This window comes from Serinus canaria, chromosome 5, assembly GCF_022539315.1.
Source record: "Serinus canaria isolate serCan28SL12 chromosome 5, serCan2020, whole genome shotgun sequence".
Lineage (NCBI taxonomy): Eukaryota > Metazoa > Chordata > Aves > Passeriformes > Fringillidae > Serinus > Serinus canaria.
The window spans coordinates 29,261,052-29,280,536 of record NC_066319.1 but is presented as its reverse complement, the minus strand read 5'-3'; the positions used below and the strand labels follow the sequence as shown (position 1 = coordinate 29,280,536).

Here is a 19,485-nt window from a genome sequence, read left to right as displayed (position 1 = left end):
CCTGATGCAGTTTCTCTCTGTTTATCTTCAGGATCTTCTGTGAGTGGGAAGAGGGATTCTGCTTATGTGACAGCAGCCCTTGGCAACACGTGGAGTCACAGCGTCAACACCAGGCTCATACTACAATACCATGACTTGCCAACAAGACAGGTGAGACCTTAACAGCAAAGAGAATTTAAATAAAGCTACACCAGCTTGGTCAGATGGGCTGTGTCCTTCAGCCTCTCTGGTTATGATACATGTGTTCAGAACTTGGCAGTCCAGAGCCCAGTCACTTATTTGGGGTGGAGGTCAGTCAGTGTCCTTTGTTTTTAGGGGATGACCAGCACTCCAGTGCCTCCATGTATTAGGGTGGGCCTGAGTCACAGTTGGTACAGATGTACAAGTTTCTTGAGCCTTTAGTGCATTCTACATCATGGAGATGAAAGGTAATCCATGATGAAAGGTAATCCTTAAAGTGCTTTCTTGCACAGGAATTTTAGGACAGGAAAAACCTAGTCTTTTCACTGCCATGAGTGTTTTGCTGTCATGCTGTCCACTCTTTGTGCCCAATTTCAGCTGTGACTGTTGGGACAGAGAGCACTCTCTTTTCTGTGGCTGGTGTTTGTGAGTAGAAGCTTGCTGCCTGCACCAGCAAGCTTAACTTTGAGCAGTAAGTATGGTGCCAATTTCCCAGAAGGATGCCTGCAAATAGGAGAAGAGTCACCCTTTTCACTGAGAGACTTTATGCTTTTAAGTGAAACATAGTAGCATCTTTTATTGCAATCTTCTCCTCAAAATTTAAAAAACTAAGAAACTGAGAGATGAGACATTTGGGGTATGATTGAGGGAATGACTTTTTTTTGTTTTTCAAAACATCATAATGTATGATTTCATCTGTCCTTTGGGATATCTGTGCTTATAATCTCTTTTGGCTTTGTCTGTTCTGTTTTTGCATTGATGTAACTCTTTCCAAAGGCTGTGACCCTAAGTCTTAATGTTATTGATTTCCTGCCAGTTAAAGTAGAGAGCTGTCAGAAAATTGCTATGTGATATTTGTACCATCTTACTTCCATACCACTACTACCCACGTGCATTCAGGTTGGTGCTCCTGGGTTTACTGTCACCTCACAAAGTTTCTCACTTTTAAATTGCAGTCTTTAGAGCCAGAGGAGAAGAAGCCATCTGGTTTAATTAGAGAATTATTTATTAGAAGTAATTATAATGATAGCACTCCTGTTTCTTCAGTAGTTGTGGATACTTTGACTACTTCGAAGCACTAGTCCTCTGGACTTTGAAGTAGAAGGTTAAGTGTGTCAAATGCAGGTAGAAAAGGCATCTTCTGTACTCACTTCTAAAGGCAATACATAGAAATATACTGTTTCTGCTGCTGGTCTTAGAAATTTTCTTATGTACTTCTTCATATTCTGGTCTGTAATGAGTTCTCCTTTTTTACAGAAATACTAAGTTTGCAAAATACAAAGCTGTTCATAAATTTCCTGGATCACTTCAGTGTTACATGAGAGGTGGAGTTGGCAGAGGGTAAAGGGCAGAAACTGGGCTCTGTGCTACCTCATGATGCACAAAGTCAGCTAAAACAGATTAAGAAAATTCCTCTGGTAGTGGAAAAAGGGAGACAGCTTTCCTAAAGAACGTTCAGATATTACATGTAGTTTTTCCTGATTTTTTTTTTTTTTTTGAGAAGGAATAGATCACAATTGCATGAAAAATTGTGTTCAAGCCTTGGAAATTATGGTCTGCTTAATAGAGTTTTCCTGTCTTCTTTACTGGATTTATCAGGTGCACCACCTTGGCTATAAGTGAAGCTATGTGCTCACCCTTTTTTTTATTAAGCAAAGGAACTAAAGCTACAGAGAAAAAAACCAAGCCTAAAGTAAATGTTAGTATATATTATTAAAACCAAAGTAATTTGAAACAGAAGTGGGATATAAATAGTGATGTGCCTGTGAAGTCCATGACTGAAATATGTCCATGATGTCCTGTAGGTATTTTCCTGTTGCTGATATTTGTGTCCTTTTTCCAGATAAATTCTCGTTTCTTAAACTCATAAAAATATTTCAGCTTGACGTGCAGTTTCCAGTTAGAGGAAGGCATCTGGAGTTGCCCTACCTATGGCAGCCTGTATTGATCAAATTACTATCATTTTACACACATATGCTCCTTTATAATTGCTTTAGACCCACTTTCAGAAATTAACTGTGAATAAGGGTGCCTCAGTTCTTGAGATGCCATTTCAGTCATCGTAAAGTGGTTCTGCCAGGAGGTATTAGATATCAGTGCTTTGAAAGCCAGCATTTTTAAGGAAGCTTAACAGGAAGATTTAAAAATTATCAAGTCAGTAATCACATTTACAAATTCTCATACTTAAAAAAAAAAAGCAAAAAAAAAAAACCAACAACCAAAGGAAAAAAGCGCCCCCCCCCAAAAAAAAAACAACCCAAAAACAAACAAACAAACAAAAGAAAACCAACCAAATTCTTGTGACTATCTATAGTCTTGGTTTTAAAGTGCAATTTTGCCCCAGGGAATCACTGAAAGCACACAGTTGGTCCGGAGATTAGGGTGAAAAGTAGTTTCAAAACCAAGTTTTTCCTGCTTTTCCACATTTGTAACCTTGCAGAATCAATACTGTGTAAAGAATGAGCTGTGTTTCCATAGAATCATAGAAACTTCATATAGCTGATGATTGCCCATCTCTAATTTGTCAAGGTCTCTCTGCAGGGCCTCCATGCCTCTGAGGGACTCAAGACTCCTGACAATTCAGTGGCATTGGCAAACTTACATAGTGTCCCTTTGAATCCTGTGTCCCAGTCATTAATGGAGATGCTGAGGATGGAGCCCTGCAGAGCCCCACTGGGGATGGGTCCCCACTCTGATGTCACTGCACTCACTACAGCTCTGTGTGCCTGACCTGTGAGCCAGTTGCTCACCCAGTGCATGATGTATTTATCCATCTGTGGCCTGGACAATTTGACAATTTGTCTGGAAGGATACTGAATGCTTTGCAGAAGTCCAAGAGGATTACATCTGCTGGCTTTCCTAGGTCTTTTTGGTGGGTTCCCCTGTTGTAGAAGGAAATCAGGTTCAACAAGCAGGACTTTCCCCTTATGGAGCCATGCTGGCTGTGATCAATGACTGCATTGTGAAAAACACTTCCAGGTGTTTTTCAGCACTTCCCAGAATAATCTTTTCCATGATTTTACCAGGCACTGAATTGAGACCGCCAGGCCTGTAGTTTCTGAGGCCCTCCTTCCTGGCCTTCTTGAAAATCAGGATAATGTTTGCCAGCTTCCTGTCAGCTGGGACATCTCAGGATTCCCAAGACTGCTGAAAATCATTGAGACAGGCTTTGTGATGACATCAGCTAGCTCCTCAGACTATGAGTCTGAGTCTCTATGAGTCCCATCAGGCCCCATAGATTTGTAGGGATTCAGCTGAAGCAGCAGATCCCACACAATTTCAGGATCAGCTGGGAATTTCAGGATCATTCTGGCAGTCATGGTCCTCTAGCTCAGGACTAGAAGCCCCCATGGCACATCATCCATGTTGAAGATGGAGCCAAAGAATGTATTTAAACACATCTGCCTTGTCCACGTCCTTGTTTGTGAGGTTGATAATCCTCATCCTGTAATGGGATGATGTTATTTCTATGCTGCCTTTTGCCACCAATGTATTTGAAAAAAACTCTTTGTATTGTCCCCCACAGTTCTGGCCTGCTTAATCTCCAATTGACCTTTGACCAGACAAATTTTCCCCCTACCATGGCCAATAGCACTTCTGTATTCTTCCCATGTCACCTGACCTTGCTTCCACCAGACATACACATCCCTTTTCCTTCCACAAGGGATACAATTTGGTTTCTCAAAAAGTAAAATTAATTCTTTAGTCAGTCACTTCATCTCCAGAATATTCTCTTTCTGGATCTGCTTTCTCTCTTTCTTTCCTTGGAGGAGCTGGAGTGGTGGTGACAGTCTGAGAGACTTTCCCTCATGTCTGACTTCCAAGGTAGTAGAGCTAGCATGCCAGTCCTTGCTGCAGAATGCCATCCATCAAGAGAAAAAGCACCTCTTGAGAAGCACTGGGCCAAGGGTGGTATCCTTCCAAACACAGAGTGATACTGTGACTGTTCAGGAGGATGCAAGCTGTTTTCCAGAGCTATGGTATCTCCTGGAGAGCCCACTGGGCTGCTAGATGCTTGTTCTTAGTCACGCAGTGTTTGTTTCTGGGAAAACTCACAGACACAGTCCCTGTTCCTGATACCTTGGGAAATGCCAGGGCAGCAGGTGGCAGAGCAAGTATGTAACAAACCTTAGGAAACTGAACACAGAATTCTTACACGGTTGGGATTTTTTAATATGTTAAGTGAAAAATTTATTTTGTTTGTCCAGTAGATATTTTCCAGCCAACTATCCCTTTTTCCACCCCACCCTTCCTACGTCTGGTGAACATTAATAAGACAGCAGCCAGTTCAGCAAAGTAATGAAATTTCTGGGATGTTCTGCCTGCCTGAAAATCAGTTACGTTTGCTTTATTGCTAGGAGAGGAACAGCTTTCTGAACAAACAGATGAACTTTGCTCTTTTGCTTCCTTCTAGAAGCCAGGGTTCTGGTTTTTGTTTCCTCCAGGACAGAAGCAGTGCCACTGGGGGAGGGCCAAAAGAAATTTCCAGTCTGCATTTAAATTCATTTATGTCACCAAAATCCAGAAGCATGGACAACAGCAGGCGTCTTTTAGCTACAGAGGTGGGACTGAGCTGCATAGTTTAAACAGCAGCACAGTGGCATAAGAACATGTGAGAACATGGGAAAAGCTAATTGTTTCGCACAAATACCTTCATGAAGGGAATTATCTTTATGGATACTGATACTTTGCTCTCCCTAAAAGCACTCTTTTAAGTAACTAACCATGACATTTGTTTTCTTGAAATGCATAAACATGCAGACTCTTTGAGTTTGGGCCAAAACCAACAGGGCTGCACTAGAAACTATCAGACTCCTCATACCCCTATGTATATAATTATCCTTTCCTGAACTGGAGTCAGCAGGCTTTAAGGTTACTGTTTTTCATGTGTTCTCAGCTGTCTTTGGTAGGGTTAAATTCATTGCCACGCTATATTTAACATTTTGTTCTTGTCCATTGGAGGCAGGATGCTGGATTAAATGAGACAGTGCCCAGATCTGGTATGGCAGCTTCTGTGGGCCTGGTTTATTTTGTAATTTTCAAGGGATTTGTGAGACTTGTAGCATTGTGTTAATCTCTGTAACATGTTTTGAAATTCTCAGAGGAAAAATACATATAGAAGTGTTATAGCAAGCCAGTGCTTTCCTGTGGTATTTTCAAGAAAGAGCATTTAGAATCACAGAATCACACAGGCTGGAACCTTTAAGATCATGGAGTTCAACCATTAACCCAAGTCCACGACTATACCATGTTCTCAAGTACTGCATCTACATGTCTTTTAAATACCTTCAGGGATGGAAACTCCATCACTTCCCTGAGCAGCCTGTCCCCATGCTTGACAACCCTTTCTGCAAAAACTTTTTTCCTAACACCCAATCTAAACCTCCCTTGGGGCAACCTGAGGCCATTTCCTCTTTTTCTGTCACATGTTATCTGGGAGAAGAGACCAACCTCTACCCACCTACAACCTCCTTTCAGGGAGTTGTAGAGAGCAATGAACTCTGAATCTTCTCCAGGCTGAACAAGTCCAGCTTCCTCAGACACTCCTCATCAGCTCCAGACCCTTCACCAGCCTTGTTGCCCTTCTCTGGACCCTTCCAGCACCTCAATGTCCTTCTTGTAAGGAGGAGCCCAGAACAGGACACAGGATTTGTGGTGTAGCCTCATCAGTGCTGAGTACAGGGGGACGATCACTGCCCTGGTCCTGCTGGCTGCACTGTTCCTGATACAGTCCAGGATGCCACTGGCCTTCTTGGCCACCAGGACTGCTGGATCATTCAGCTTCTGTCACCCCCAGCCACTCTCCCCCCAGCCTGCAGCATTGCCTGGGGTTGTTGTGATGCAAGTGCAGAACCCAGCACTTCACCTTATTGAATGTCACATAACTGGCCCATCGATCCAGCCTGTCCAGGTCCCTCTGCAGGGCATTCCTACCCTCCAATGGATCAACACTCCTGCCCAACTTGCTGTTGCCTGCAAAAAGTGGTGGTGCACTTCTTCCTTTTGTCCAGAGAATTTATGAAGGCATTAAATAGGTCTGGCCCTAATACTGAGCCCTGGGGAGCACCACTGGTGGCTGGTCACCAACTGGGCTTCGCACCGTGCGCCACCTCTCTCTGGGCCCGGCCACCCAGACAGTGTATCACCTAGCCACCAGAACAACTATCTGCACCATGGCAAGCCAATTTCTCCATGAGAATGCTGTGGGGAAACAGTGTCAAAAGCTCTGCTAAAGTCTAGGTAGTGACATCCACAGATATTACTTTATCCACCTAGCAGGTCACTTGTCATAGAAAGAGATCAGGTTGGTCAAGCAGGACCTGCCTTTCACAAACCCATGCTGTCTGGGCCTGGTCCCCTGGTTGTCCTGAATGTGTTGTGTGCTGGTGCTCAGGATGGTCTGCTCCATGAGCTTCCCCAGACCAAGGTCAGGATGACAGGCCTGTAGTTCCCAGGTCCTCCTCTGGCCCTTGTAGATGGTGCCACGTTTGCCAGGTTACCCCGGGTGACCAGGGCTGCAGGTAACTGATGGGCAAGGGCTCAGTGAGCTCTTCTGACAGCTCCCTCAGTCCCCTTGGGTGGATCCCACCTGGCCCTGCAGACCTGTGTGTGTCTAGGTGGCAAAACAGCTCACTGGGCATTTCCCCTTGGGTTATGGGGGTTTCATTCTGCTCCACATCTACGTCTTCCAGACCAGGGGGCTGAATATCTAGAGAAAAACTGGTTTTAGGATTGAGATATGGGCTGAAGCTTTTAAGCTGTGATAAGTGAGCTGTTGGGCAAGAATTTTCCTGGTAAAATGTGTGAATTTTCCTGGTAAAGTGTGCAGGTAAAGTGTTTCAAATGCATAAGTGTGTGGTGACTCATTCTCAATAAAACAAAACAGAACAAAACCCCCTTATCTCGTTCAGACTAATGCCAGACATAACTTTTGTTGTGTCCTTGGTTACAGACCAGCTGTTTCATCTTGCTCTGCTTACTATCATATGAATAAGCCCTGAATAAGCATTCCAAAATGACTGTGGTGAAGTAACCCTGGTACTTGCTGGATGGGGGAAGGGTTGGAAGAGAGTAAAGGGGAGTGAGGATTATGTTTTACATTTATGAGTTTTCCAGTTATTTACCTTACATTTTTTATCATATTAATAGAGCAGTTCTTTCCAAATGTACAGATATCTGGCTATAACTTCACCAGGCTATTGGAAATGTTGAAAAGTATCTGTTCTGAGCCATCTTCTTATATAATATGCTTATCATATGGAAAGTCACTTCTGTAAAAACACAAAGAAATATTTTTATAATTCTTTTTAGGATAAAAGTGATGCTGAGGAGTCATGTAAGGAAAAAATAATAGGAAACTTTACAGAAAAGTAGATTTTTTTTTTTCAGGTGAGATTAATTTTTACCATTCTCCATTATGTTTCTTTTGAAAAAAGAGCTGTGAAACAACTGCAGAAGCACATATTCAAATTCTGCAAACCCTTCCATATAAAGAAATGTTTTTTTCCTAGGATGCACATTTACTTCAGAGACTTTAGCCTCACCTCAACTATCAATGAATATTTTGAATCAGGACACAATATTGTTAAGGTTTTAAATTTCCATGCATGTTTACAAACCACATCCTTAAAAATACATAAATAAGCTTGTGGGGTTTTTTCTGATTGAAGTGCTGTCAACTGATAAACCCTTATGACAGAAGTCTTTTACATTTCTGTCGTAGATCCATAGATCATCCACAGATCATATACAAGCATAAGCAGCAATATAATCTTGAATAGCATGAGAACAGTATGAAACTGGACACAAGGCAGAACTGTAGCATAAACAGATGGTTATCAACATAGCACAATTCTGACTTAATCCAGCAAAGTGCCAAATGAAAGGATGCCAGAAAAACAGCGACGGTTCATTAACAAGTGTTTGGAGCTCAGACATCACCAGGTGACTTTCTTGGCTGACCTGAGTGTTTGTTCATGTCTCTCTTTGCAGCAAACTTCCTTCTTAATGAACTTTTTGGGGGTGGTCATACAATATAGCCATTACTGGAGCCCTGTCTACATTAAATGGGTCTGGATTCTGGATGTTATGGCCCTCTCCTGTTAACAGGACACTTTTAAAGAGAAATGTTTCCATCATTCTTGAACAAGAATTCACTTACTCAGGTGCTTGTAAAACACTAATCAATTTATTATCTAGGAATCTAGAAATTAAAAGGCTCCATTGTCAAATAGATAGAAAAGACCAGAACAAACCTTGAAGTAGTTCATCTTGTTCTCTTCTATGTTATTTCTTTAATAAGTACTTCAAGTTTTCTTAATGAGGATTCTACTGTCAGAGCTGTACAAGCTTCAAACTCACTCACCTGTAGTTCAAAGCATCCTAAACAAAGGAGCAGGGACATCTCTGAGGCAGAGAGGCAAACTCAGTCATTAAGTTACACTGAGGTCTTCCTGCTGGGGCTGGTGGCAGAGGTGGGCACTTTCTGGTAGGTGTCTTTGACTGACAGACCAGCCCACTCTGAGAAGAGGCTGCTTCTTGGTTGCTACTAACTACACAGTTACAAGTTAACTATCTCCTATTATGTTATATTTCCAAATTACTGTGCAAAAGCATTTGCAGGCTGATCTCTGCAGGGCCCTTGTCAGGTGCTCATAGCCGAGGAAGCTGAATCATAACGGAGTGACTGCAGCTGGGAGCAGAGCTGGAATCTCTGCCCAGCCATTGAGTGCCAATAAGCTTGATCTTGCTTAACATTTATTGCCTTTGTTTCAGGCACTTGAAGTCTTTGTATCTTCTGGTACTCTATAGTGAAGGTACTCCTGCTTCCTGCTCCAACTTGCTCAGTGATTAACTCACCTGCTGAACTGATATTCAGTGTGGTCACTGAGTTCAGTCATGAATCTCTCTCCTCAGCATGCCATAAACTTTTCTTTATAGGCAAAGGTTAATGAAACTGGGACTGCGACTGGAGTTTTATGACAGAACTTTTTCTCTAATTCCTCGTTTCCAGTTTCTGATGATACCAGAGGTGATTTTCCTAAGCCTCAGCTCTAGAAGTCACCTTGCATTCCTCTCTCTTCTTTGCAGACATCAAAACTGTTCTGAACTGAGTGTATCCAACAAAAACAGTAGCTAGCACTTAAATTTTTAGATTGTTAAAATGCTTGTCTGGCCTCTTATCTCCAGTAGTGGTTAATGCAACATTTCTGGTATTATCAGTACCTTTTTTTCCCCTCTTTCAAATCCACCACAGAAAACAGAATCATTACCTTGATGAGACCTACTTAGTCACAGAGATGCTGTTGTTTTAATTTTTACGTATTTTCTCAGTTCTGTAACTGAGGATATGGCCTTTTGCCTTGGTCTAATTAATAACTGTGCACCTTCATGTCAATCAGAAATTTTCAGAAATTTGGGCTATGCCTCCTGTTCTTTATTGGGAGCCACTTAAAGGTCAGGATGGGAGGAATAAGATTACTGTAACAAAATCTGTTCTGAATACAGAAGAGAGCTTCTGTCTGTGATGCTATTAATCCAACACCCTTTACAAACATTGTACTTACAGTTAAGTAAAACTGCATAAAAATGGGAGAGAGAGAACCAGATGGGACTTTTAGGCTCTGGTCTGAATTGTCTGAAGAATGTTCTGTTTGTAAGCTTAAGTCCCTTTGCACAGAGGGAATGGATGCAAATTCCCATCCTGTTTATACAGAATGACTTTCCTGATTTTGACTTGACTTCTGTGTGTGTTTTTCCTCAAGAGAGAGAAGAATTAACCTAGGGCAGATTCTCTCATCAATAACTGAAATGTCATCACTCCTAAAGAGTGGCAATGACCAAAGTTGTTTATCCTTGGAATGACGTGGCAAATCCCCTTGCCTTCTGTCTTCTACCAGATTCTTCTTTTTGCTTTTTTGAATTGTTTTTTCTTTTTAAATTTGAAGACAGAGGGAAGCAATGTCTAACTCAACTTTAAGTGTTAATTATTCAGAAAAGTTCTGCTGAGTCTATCTTGGAATATACTATACTTAAAGACATTCTTAGTAAACAAAAATATTAGAAAATCATTGTGAGTAAACTGGACAATCTCGAGTAATGAAAATATAGTGGAATATAAGATTGCTAATAGAAATAATTTGCAAAATAATCTTGGGCATTACAAATGAGTTTCTGTGTTAAGGAACAGACAGTTCAAAGTGAAGCTAATATACTGGAGTGCTTTAGTTTATCTCAGAAAGATTAATTCAACACTTTAATGTAACCAAGAAAAGGGTGTGGGTTATCCTAGAATAGATCAGACAAAAGTGTTTGTATCCTTGTGGAAAGGCACTGGGGACATCTCTGGAATACTGTATATGGCCTGGAAATGTTTGTTCAAGCTTATTTCTGCTTTCTTCTCTATCTGCTTTCTTCCCAGCCAAGGTCTGTGCTAGATACACTATATTGACATATATTTATTTTATTTATTTATTTTATATATTTATTGAGCTGTCACCTGTAAAAAAAGCAGACCTTAGGTAAAGCTTTAAAACCAGACAAACTTTAGCACATTGACTTCAGTGGGCAAAATGCATGGCATTATGTGTGAAAAGGTAGGGATCAGACATGATTCTCATCTTCAGCATTACAACTCTTATGATTCTCTGAACATATTAAGGGAGAATCATGTCAGGAGTTTGTATATCTAGGATGTTGTACTCTGAACTTGAATTTTTGCTTGTTTTAGGAATCTAAAGTCATTGAACTGTTCTAGACTGACAACACAGGAGAATGGCAGCCAGTGAGTGATTTTTAAAATCTACTGCAGAGAGAACAATGTGGGGTTTTTGGCTCAGTTTTATCAGTATATCTACACTGGGTAGGTTCAATTAATCTAGAGGAGTTTGTTCTACATAGACTTTTTAATCTTTGATCTCTGTAATTCCTGTGTCTTTAGCTGTGGTGTGAAAAATAACAAAACCTTCTTCACTGCTCAGGATCTGAATGCAGGCAACTGACCCACTTTAAGGAATAAAACCCATTTTGCCATACCACTGCTTGAGATGGACTGCACTTTAAAACACAGGGGGGTTTGATTATCTCCAGTGTTGCAGACTTAATGGGAGCTGCCTAGCTAACTTTATCATATCTACCCATCATAATGCAACAAGAAGGTAATAAATAGATAATTTTCAAAATATTACCTTCCTTTGGACTGATTGTTGTAACTGCTGGAAAAATACCATGGGATTTTGGGATATCTGATCAATCAGGAATGGAAAGGATGTGTGCAGGAGGTGGTAGTGTATTCTACCCATATGGTGGAAACAGTGGAAGATACTTGGGACTAAAAGGTAAAAGGCATTATAAATAACTACCTGAGTCATCCTGCTTCCAGCTCTCACAGGTACTTTGATTAGGGAGAGATATGTCCTTTGGCTGCATATTAACAGAAAGCCATAAATTTCTGAATCAGTGTTGAAGTTCAGTGTTTCTGACAGACTGTGATTGATGGGTAGCTTCAATTTTTCCAACACTGGTGAGAAGTTCTGTAAAGTACAGCTCAGTTAATGAATTACTTCTTCCTTGAGTATTCATGTTGGAGCAACACCAACTTGGAAATGACTAGTGAGGTCACTTATCAATAAATCCCCCTGTCTCATCAAAGAAAGTGATAAACTTAGGTTGCAGTGTGGTGTGTGAGTCACTGCTGAAGTCCTGCACTGGAAAGAGCTCATTAGATTTATCTTGGGTTTGCAAGGCCCTTTCACATTTGCGTAACAGTGATGGTTCATGGTCTCTCTTATCAGTCATTTCCTACCAGTGAGTCCGGAATCTCTGGCAGAAGTTCTTGCACTAGTCCTGAGTGAACTATCAGTCTAATTTTTTTCTGCCATTTGATTTAATTTATCTGTGCAGATATCTTCTGCAGTTCAGGGTGTTTACATACTGCACGGTGTTGAAGTGGAAGTTATGGGCTTCAGGACACTTGAGCTGGCCTTGTGGAGAGCTGACAGTGGTCAAGAAGGTTTGGTTTGAAGTCTGAGCCATTAAAACTTATCATGCCTGAGCCAGCACTGACATTTATTTCAGCCCATTGATGGCTCTGGTCCAAGTGATATGTTTGTTCTTCAGTGTACGTCACTGAACTTGTTTCTTTTAGGACCAGTCTTTATTTATCTATCTAACAGTAATACAAAACTCTGTACCCACAGTCATCTCAAGCTACAGATAAAAAAATCTCTTAATTCTCTCTTAAATTGTGTTGATATTTACAACTGGGCGTGGTACATTTCATATCAAAAACAAGGGGAAACTACTTTTTTCTACTTTTTTCTACTTTTTTCTACTTTTTTCTACTTTTTTCTACTTTTTTCTACTTTTTTCTACTTTTTTCTACTTTTTTCTACTTTTTTCTACTTTTTTCTACTTTTTTCTACTTTTTTCTACTTTTTTCTACTTTTTTCTACTTTTTTCATACATTTTTGTCTTGCTTGTGGTCTTATAATGGTCATCTCATTTGAAATAACTGAGCAAGCTGAAAAAAGAAAAGTATAAATAAGCACAAAAAAATCAAAGAGTTTCTTACTACTCAAAGAGTTTATTACTCTTTTTAATCTTTAAATTAACTCTGTCACCTTTTTTTTTAAGATGAGTAGAGCATGACAGTACTCCAAAAGCACACATATTGCATCTGTATATTAGCTTACAGGTCTGTTAGTATGACTTTTTTTTTTGTCCTTGTTGTGTGATGCCCAGTGGGCTCTAAAATACACTCTGCTGATGCTTTGCATAAGATCAGATGCTTTGCTGTCTCACATGTGAAATTAGCAGTGTTGTGTTAGCTTATCTCCAGGGGTCTTTGCTTTTAGGAACAGAACAAAGTGAACACACAAAAAAAGAGTTGGAAAGGGCTTTTGTTTGTTTCATGTCAAAGGCATTTTGCATCCACTAGTGTGGGTAAAAAATATTTATGCTATGATCTAGGACTTTTACTTGGTTGAATCCCAAGCTCTTTGGCCCAGGTCTGGGATTTTAGGATTATGCCTTTACCTCAAGGAAGGACACTTGTTTTTACTGATGTTCAAAACCTGTGAGTGGAGAATAGGTAGAGCCCAATTCTGATGCTATTTTATAATGGATTAATTTTTTTCAATTTATAAATAATAATGTTGGTGTTTTTCATCATTTAGAAAACTAAAATAAAGAAGGAATGAGTATTGTTTACATAAAGATTTGAGACATTAGAAGCAGGCATTGAAGTTGAATTTACAGCAGATACTTTTTAATCTGTAGAAGATAAGTGTGTTGCTAAAATTATTATAGACATTCAAAGAATAATAAAAGTGATAGATCATGATGGCCATGCACATGTTAATTACATACTTATGTTGTGCTGCTGAATTTCACTGAGCTGATTTGCTCTGTGCAGTGTCATGGGCAGAGGAGCCCGTGGCATCTCTGTCTGAGCATGCGGCTCCTGGGCTTGTGAGCTGTGCTCCCCCCTGGCCCCGTCACTTCCAGCCGTGCCTGGCAGGCTGGTGGAAGCAGCCTGAGTGTTCTGAGAAGAGCTGCTCTGGTGCTATTGTCCTGGTACTCCCTTAGGAGTCCTCCACAATTTGGGACACGAGATCTCCGGGATAAAGAGATCTGTTGTAAATAAGAATTGTATCCTTCAGCTATTTCCTTACTTGCAGAACTGGAGTGAAATAGAGCAATACCCAAGGCTCTGAAAAGCTACATGAACTATTTTCTGTTCTTCTCACTACTGGTGTACTGTAAATCTCGTGAGTGACCACAAGTTGCCACATAAGAGAATTCCCATAGGAGTCTGTGTTTATGTTGCACAACTACTTTATTCAGCCATAGCACCATCCTCATATCCCTTTTCTTGGCACTGTTTTATTGTGGCAAGCAGGACACTCTTGCTGGCTGGCTTGCTTTCCTGCTAGTAAAAGCTACAAGCCTTCACATTGGACAATTATTGGGGCTTTGAGCCTCAAAAATATTATAGCATAGGCTATCATCACGGCCAAGTTCTTGTGAAGTTTCCTGGCCTATAGAGAACTCTCCACTGGGAAAATTAGGAGACACTCAGAAACAGAAAAGCTGACAAAATCCATTTTACTAACTAGGGAACAAGGCATGTGGCAAGGAGACAGAAAATGCCTCTGGGGAGAGGAATTTTGTAGGATCTGGTGTTTCATGAGCTGAAGGGAGCTGACTACCCTGCATACCCTCCCTGTATTTCACCCAGGGGAAGTTTCACCAGAAGTCTGACTTCAGCAAAGTAAACTGGAGGCAGCCTGGTTTTGTGCAGTTCCCTGGCTATGCTGCTGCAGATCAGACACCATTTGAATATACATGTGGGATTTAATTTTCTTTTCCAATTAAAACTTGCTGTTTGCCTGGGTAATGCAGTTCCCTGCCACTGAGGTTATTGTTGTTATGTACATCAGGCAAGAAAAGGCTCTCAGGGTATAAGGGCTTAGCAATGTGCTGGCAGTCTGGGAAGGGATAGCTAAGGAAAAGCAGCATTTTCTTAGATTTGGCCTATTGCATTCAGGACAATGGTTGCTCTGGAGCACATCAGGACAGTTCACCTTGGAAAGTTTTGGTTTTGTTTTCTGTTTTTGTCTTTGATACTCATTTGAGGTTTTGATGATTTTCTTCCACTGAAGTTATGTTTACTCAGTCCAAGGATACTCAGAGCTCCTCATTATAGTGCCTGATGCTAAAACCATGCCTAAATGGCACTACATATTTCATGCTGACCTCTCTCACTTGAAATCCAGTGTTTTGGCACACCACAAAAGCTGAAACAATTCGCAGACTGGTCATCTGTTGCTAGCAACTGCCTGGACAGGCTCAGCCAAAACACATGCCTTTGTTCTGGTTTTATGAGAGGGGGAGGAGTGGACCCACTGAAAAGAGATAGCAGAACTGTTGCTTATTGAGCCTTCTGGATTGCAGCCTCTGGGTACAGGAAAGTAGGGTACACCTGGAGCTGTGCCTACCTGGCAGAAAATTAATGCAGTAAAGTTGCTACAGATGTCTTATGTCCATACACAATTTTCACATAGTTGCTCAAAAAGCAGTGGCAAAGTTAGGAAGAATACTCATGAATCCTGATTCCCAGTTCCTGTCATTTTGCACTGTGAATAAGTGCTCTATACATATATTGCTTTTTATAAGGGACACCTGAAGCCAGCCAGGTATAGCAGGCTTGAGATTTGCAGTGTCCTGTTTCCTGAACTTGTCCCCTCTGTTTCTCCTCTATTCTTAAAAGATTCTTGGTTTTCATTTCTATCTCCTTCTTTTGTTTGTTTTCCTTCCATTTCTTTCCTTTGCAAGTATTGAATGTCTCCTGTGGGAGTAAGCCCAGCCACATGTGCATGCAATGATGGTTTATTTTTATTGGAGTCATTGCCTGTGACTGTTATTCATTACTATAGGAAGAACTGCACTAACAAACTGCTCTGAGAGCTTTTTTTTCTGTTGTAAAAAGTCCTGTTTTGTCCACAGCTATTGAGACTATCTACTGCCATCACTAAAACATTGAGGGTTTGGCGCTCAGACCCTTGTACTGCCCTCTGAATGTCCTGTCTGATGTTGAAAAGCAGAATCTCAGCACCTCAGCTTCTTTGCTGTAGCTTCTGTAGGTCAGCTTTTCAACCATCTGCCCACCTCTCTGCCACATAAGCAGCTCAATTGACCTCTGCTTAGGGAAGAATTTGTGGTTGCACAAAGTGCAGGCACAGCCATTGGCTACTATTGTGTACTCTTAGGATAATAGAGTGTACAGCCAGAACATCACCAAGCCTGGTCTACCTGAGATTCTGCTGAGTCAGAAAAGGCAAGTAAAAAGTACCATGAAATGCCTTTATCTCACTTGCACTTCTAGACTTCACACTGGATTCTGGATCCTCACTTTTGTTTCAAGTTATCACATATCTGTGTTACCATGGGCATGACCATGATGTCCCAGAATTCCTGGTACTTCTTTAAGATTAATGTCTAGCATAAATAATAAAACTATTGCTGGTTGAGTTAGGAACATATGCTTAACATAAATGTAAGCTAGAACTTGGGTATGTAAGCAGCCTAAATAATTTCACATAAGAAATACAGAGGTGTAGAATTTTTATTCATTGACCTCTTCTGAGAGTGGAGCACTGAGAGAAAAGTGAAGTGGTCTGCCTAGGCTTACAGAAAAAGAATATATGGTCATATCCTAGAAATTATTGCTAGGATGAAACAAAAAGACAAGAAGTGATTTATCTGAAATTTGGCTATTCTTACATAGCTTCATGATTTCTAGAGATTTGTTTGAAATACTTCAAAAGCTCTGCTTCACACTAGCACTAGCTAGACTCTTATAATTAAAGGTAATCTGTTGGAATTTGGCTGAGAATGTTTGATCTCTTTGATAGTAATTTGCATTTGTTAATATTAGTGTCATGCCTGTTTCCCTTGGACTTTTGAAGACTTTCTCTCCATTAATTTTCTTACTGAAATCAGCACCCATGGTTGCTGTTTTCCCTGTAAAAATGTCTTAAGTGCATCTGCATTTCTCTCTCCCTCATTTTTTCTCAAGATGATAAACAGGGAATTCTTGGCTGTGCACTCTTAGCAATGTTTTTAATATATGAAATTTGTATGCCTTGCACTAAAAGAAAATAAACAGATGTGCTGCTGCATTTTGAGGGATTGAGACAACAGCAGGATGGTCAGTTGCCTTTTGAGCCCATTCACTCTGCTGTTTTTTCCAGATGTGTGCTAATGGATATTTTTAGGATGTACACAAACTCTGCTTGCCTACTTTTCTGCACTAATTGGTTTGGGTTTATGGAATGCCTCTCATAAACCATCTCTAGCTGCCATTGTTGCTTTTCCATAAAGTACTAGAAAGGAAACTTGTTCCTAAACAGTTTCCTTTGGGTGGGATTTTCTTGTGGGGAAAGAGGAGATTCAATCCATTTAAATTGCTCTATAAAGAATTTTATTGAGTGGTGGCCCTTTAACCTAGCCTTGATGAAAGCTTTTTCAAACAGCTGGACTTCAGAGAACCCCATCCTTCTGGTGCTATGTATGGCACAAATAAAATTACAGTTTCCTAAGAAATAATTTTAATCCAAATGATGATTGGTTTTTAATTTTTTTTTTTCATTTTATGAAAGCAGTAGGGACTCTACATATACTCCCAGTACTGGGGCATGCTCGTAGTACCACTTCTCATAGTTCCCTCTCTAGTGCTCAGGACATCTTAAGCATGCCCTGTTTCAATCCACCCTTTTCTTTTTCCTTTTTTTTTTTTTTTTTTTTTTACAGGGAGAATACATTGTGGGCTCTAGATCTTTGGGAGGACTGAAGAATGATGGCATATATCTCTTTTTTCTCAGCCTGTATGGTTTACCTCTTTATTCCCAATAATTGCCCAGCCTTTCTTACTGACAAGTGTATGGGTGCAGACAGTACAGCTGGAGTGGCTGAGCTTTCTTCTGCTTGAAAGGGGAAAATTTGTACATAGAGAGCCTTTGCTGGCAGTGGGGTTTGGAGGAAGATACAAAGCAGGGAATAATTGCTTCTGTAAGAAAACGTGAGCTCCTGATAAAGTCAAACTCTACAGTGATTTGCTTATTAAGGCAATAGGATTTAATAATGTTATTCAGATTTTGGTACTGATATCAGCTATAAAATCTTTAGTACTTTAATTTACAAGCTTTAATTTACTCAAGTGCATAATGGGGTTATTTTTTTCCCACCCTTCTAAGGCCTTTTTAAAGTCTGTAGATTAGGTACCATGTAAGTGCAAAATGTTGCTATCCAAAGAGTCATTTGCCATCAGAGATCAGTTTATTGTTTATAGGTGTATCTTGTGAGCTTAGTAAATGATTGCAGGAGACTGAATCTACTTTTTTTCCACCAAAACGCTGGAAAGGCCTGAGGGTCACTGTTTCTGCAAGAAGGGGAAGTTGTCTCACAAGTCAAATCAGAACCCATGGCGGGACTGAAATCTCAGAGCGCTCCAAAGTCCAACAAGCATTGGTGTTTGGCAGGGAACACAACCATTTTTTCTCTTATGTTGTAAAACACCATCCCATTGCCCTAAAGGATGCTTCAGTGTAAAGAGGGAGTGGGGAACAACTCTGTGTAGCCTTAATGCCACCATGGTGTTGGTGCCCTTTAGGGAACTCTCGGTTCTCTTCTTGGTACCTTTCTGGTGGGACTAAGAGACAGAGCTGGCCCTGGGAACTGGGTTGCAGCTCCTACTCAAAAGTAAACGATCTGCAGAATAAGGACTGCTGCTTTCATTTGTAGAATATATCAAATTCCAGCACTCTGGGCCCGAGAAGCAGCAGAATGGAGGGCAGAAAAAACAGTTATGAAGTCTGCTGGGATATCTGATGCAAAATCAACTTTGTTGTTTTCCTTCCTGGCTTTTTCCTGGGCTTTATTGCAGCTGAAAAAACAACCCTTCTGATCTACAATAAGAGGGGAAATTCTGGTGTGAAGATTGTCCACCCAGTCAATTTGGCACAATCATGGGAAAGATTTGTTTAGCTTAGCACTGATTTTATTAGTACATGAGTCTAATCAAACCTTGAGAGATAGTATTATCACTGCTGAGTGACCCTGTCAGTGGTATAGGCTTCCTGCTCAATTCTCATGCTCTTTCTGAAGGTGGTGTTACTGAAGAGTTCTCCTGAAATGCACCAGCTCTTAGCAAAGCTTGTTGGCTGCAATAGGACAGCACCATGAATTAGCAAAATGTCCCAGTGAGCCGGCATTGTTTCAGTAAGGGCCACAAGAGTAACGAGAGCCAGACGCCTTTCACAGGTCTCTGGTGTTCAGTCAGCAGACCTGAATTCTAAAATACTTATTGACTGTAAATGTGGATTTGCTTTTCATTCAGTCTCTAGTGCACATTATATGCATTTTGTCAGTACAATAGACAAGAATAATATGAGACAAGGAGTAAAGACAGTGTAAAAAAAAGCTTGACATAGAATAAAATAAAAAGAGTAGAATCTGTCCATTGATAAGAAACTGACATACTTTAAGGGAAGCTTCAAATAGTTTTTTTTATGTTCTTCAGTCGTTGCTTAAAAAAAACCAGTTTCTTGTAATAGTTTCCATAAAAAATAGGAACAAAAGTGGTTGTCTTTCCAGTCTAAATGGAAATGATGTATTTAATTTTAATACAGATAATTTTCTCAAGTATTTAGTTGAAATGTCTTAGTCCATTAGTTTTGTTAAAATCATTAGTTTTCCATTATAAAATCATAATTTTTCAGTCACATGAGAGCTGATAGCTCAGTC

General features: G+C 40.4%; 1 protein-coding gene across 4 annotated transcripts in view; it reads left to right on the top strand.

Annotated features, from left to right (window-relative positions):
* Window positions 1–19,485, top strand: part of RAD51B (RAD51 paralog B) — a 390,159-nt gene that overhangs the window by 206,420 nt on the left and 164,254 nt on the right. For all 4 annotated transcript variants that reach the window (XM_030240691.2, XM_009101983.4, XM_018907532.3 and 1 more), the window contains exon 9: window positions 32–150. In XM_030240691.2, coding sequence (XP_030096551.1) covers window positions 32–150 — 119 coding nt within the window. The remainder of the gene's footprint in view (window positions 1–31; window positions 151–19,485) is intronic.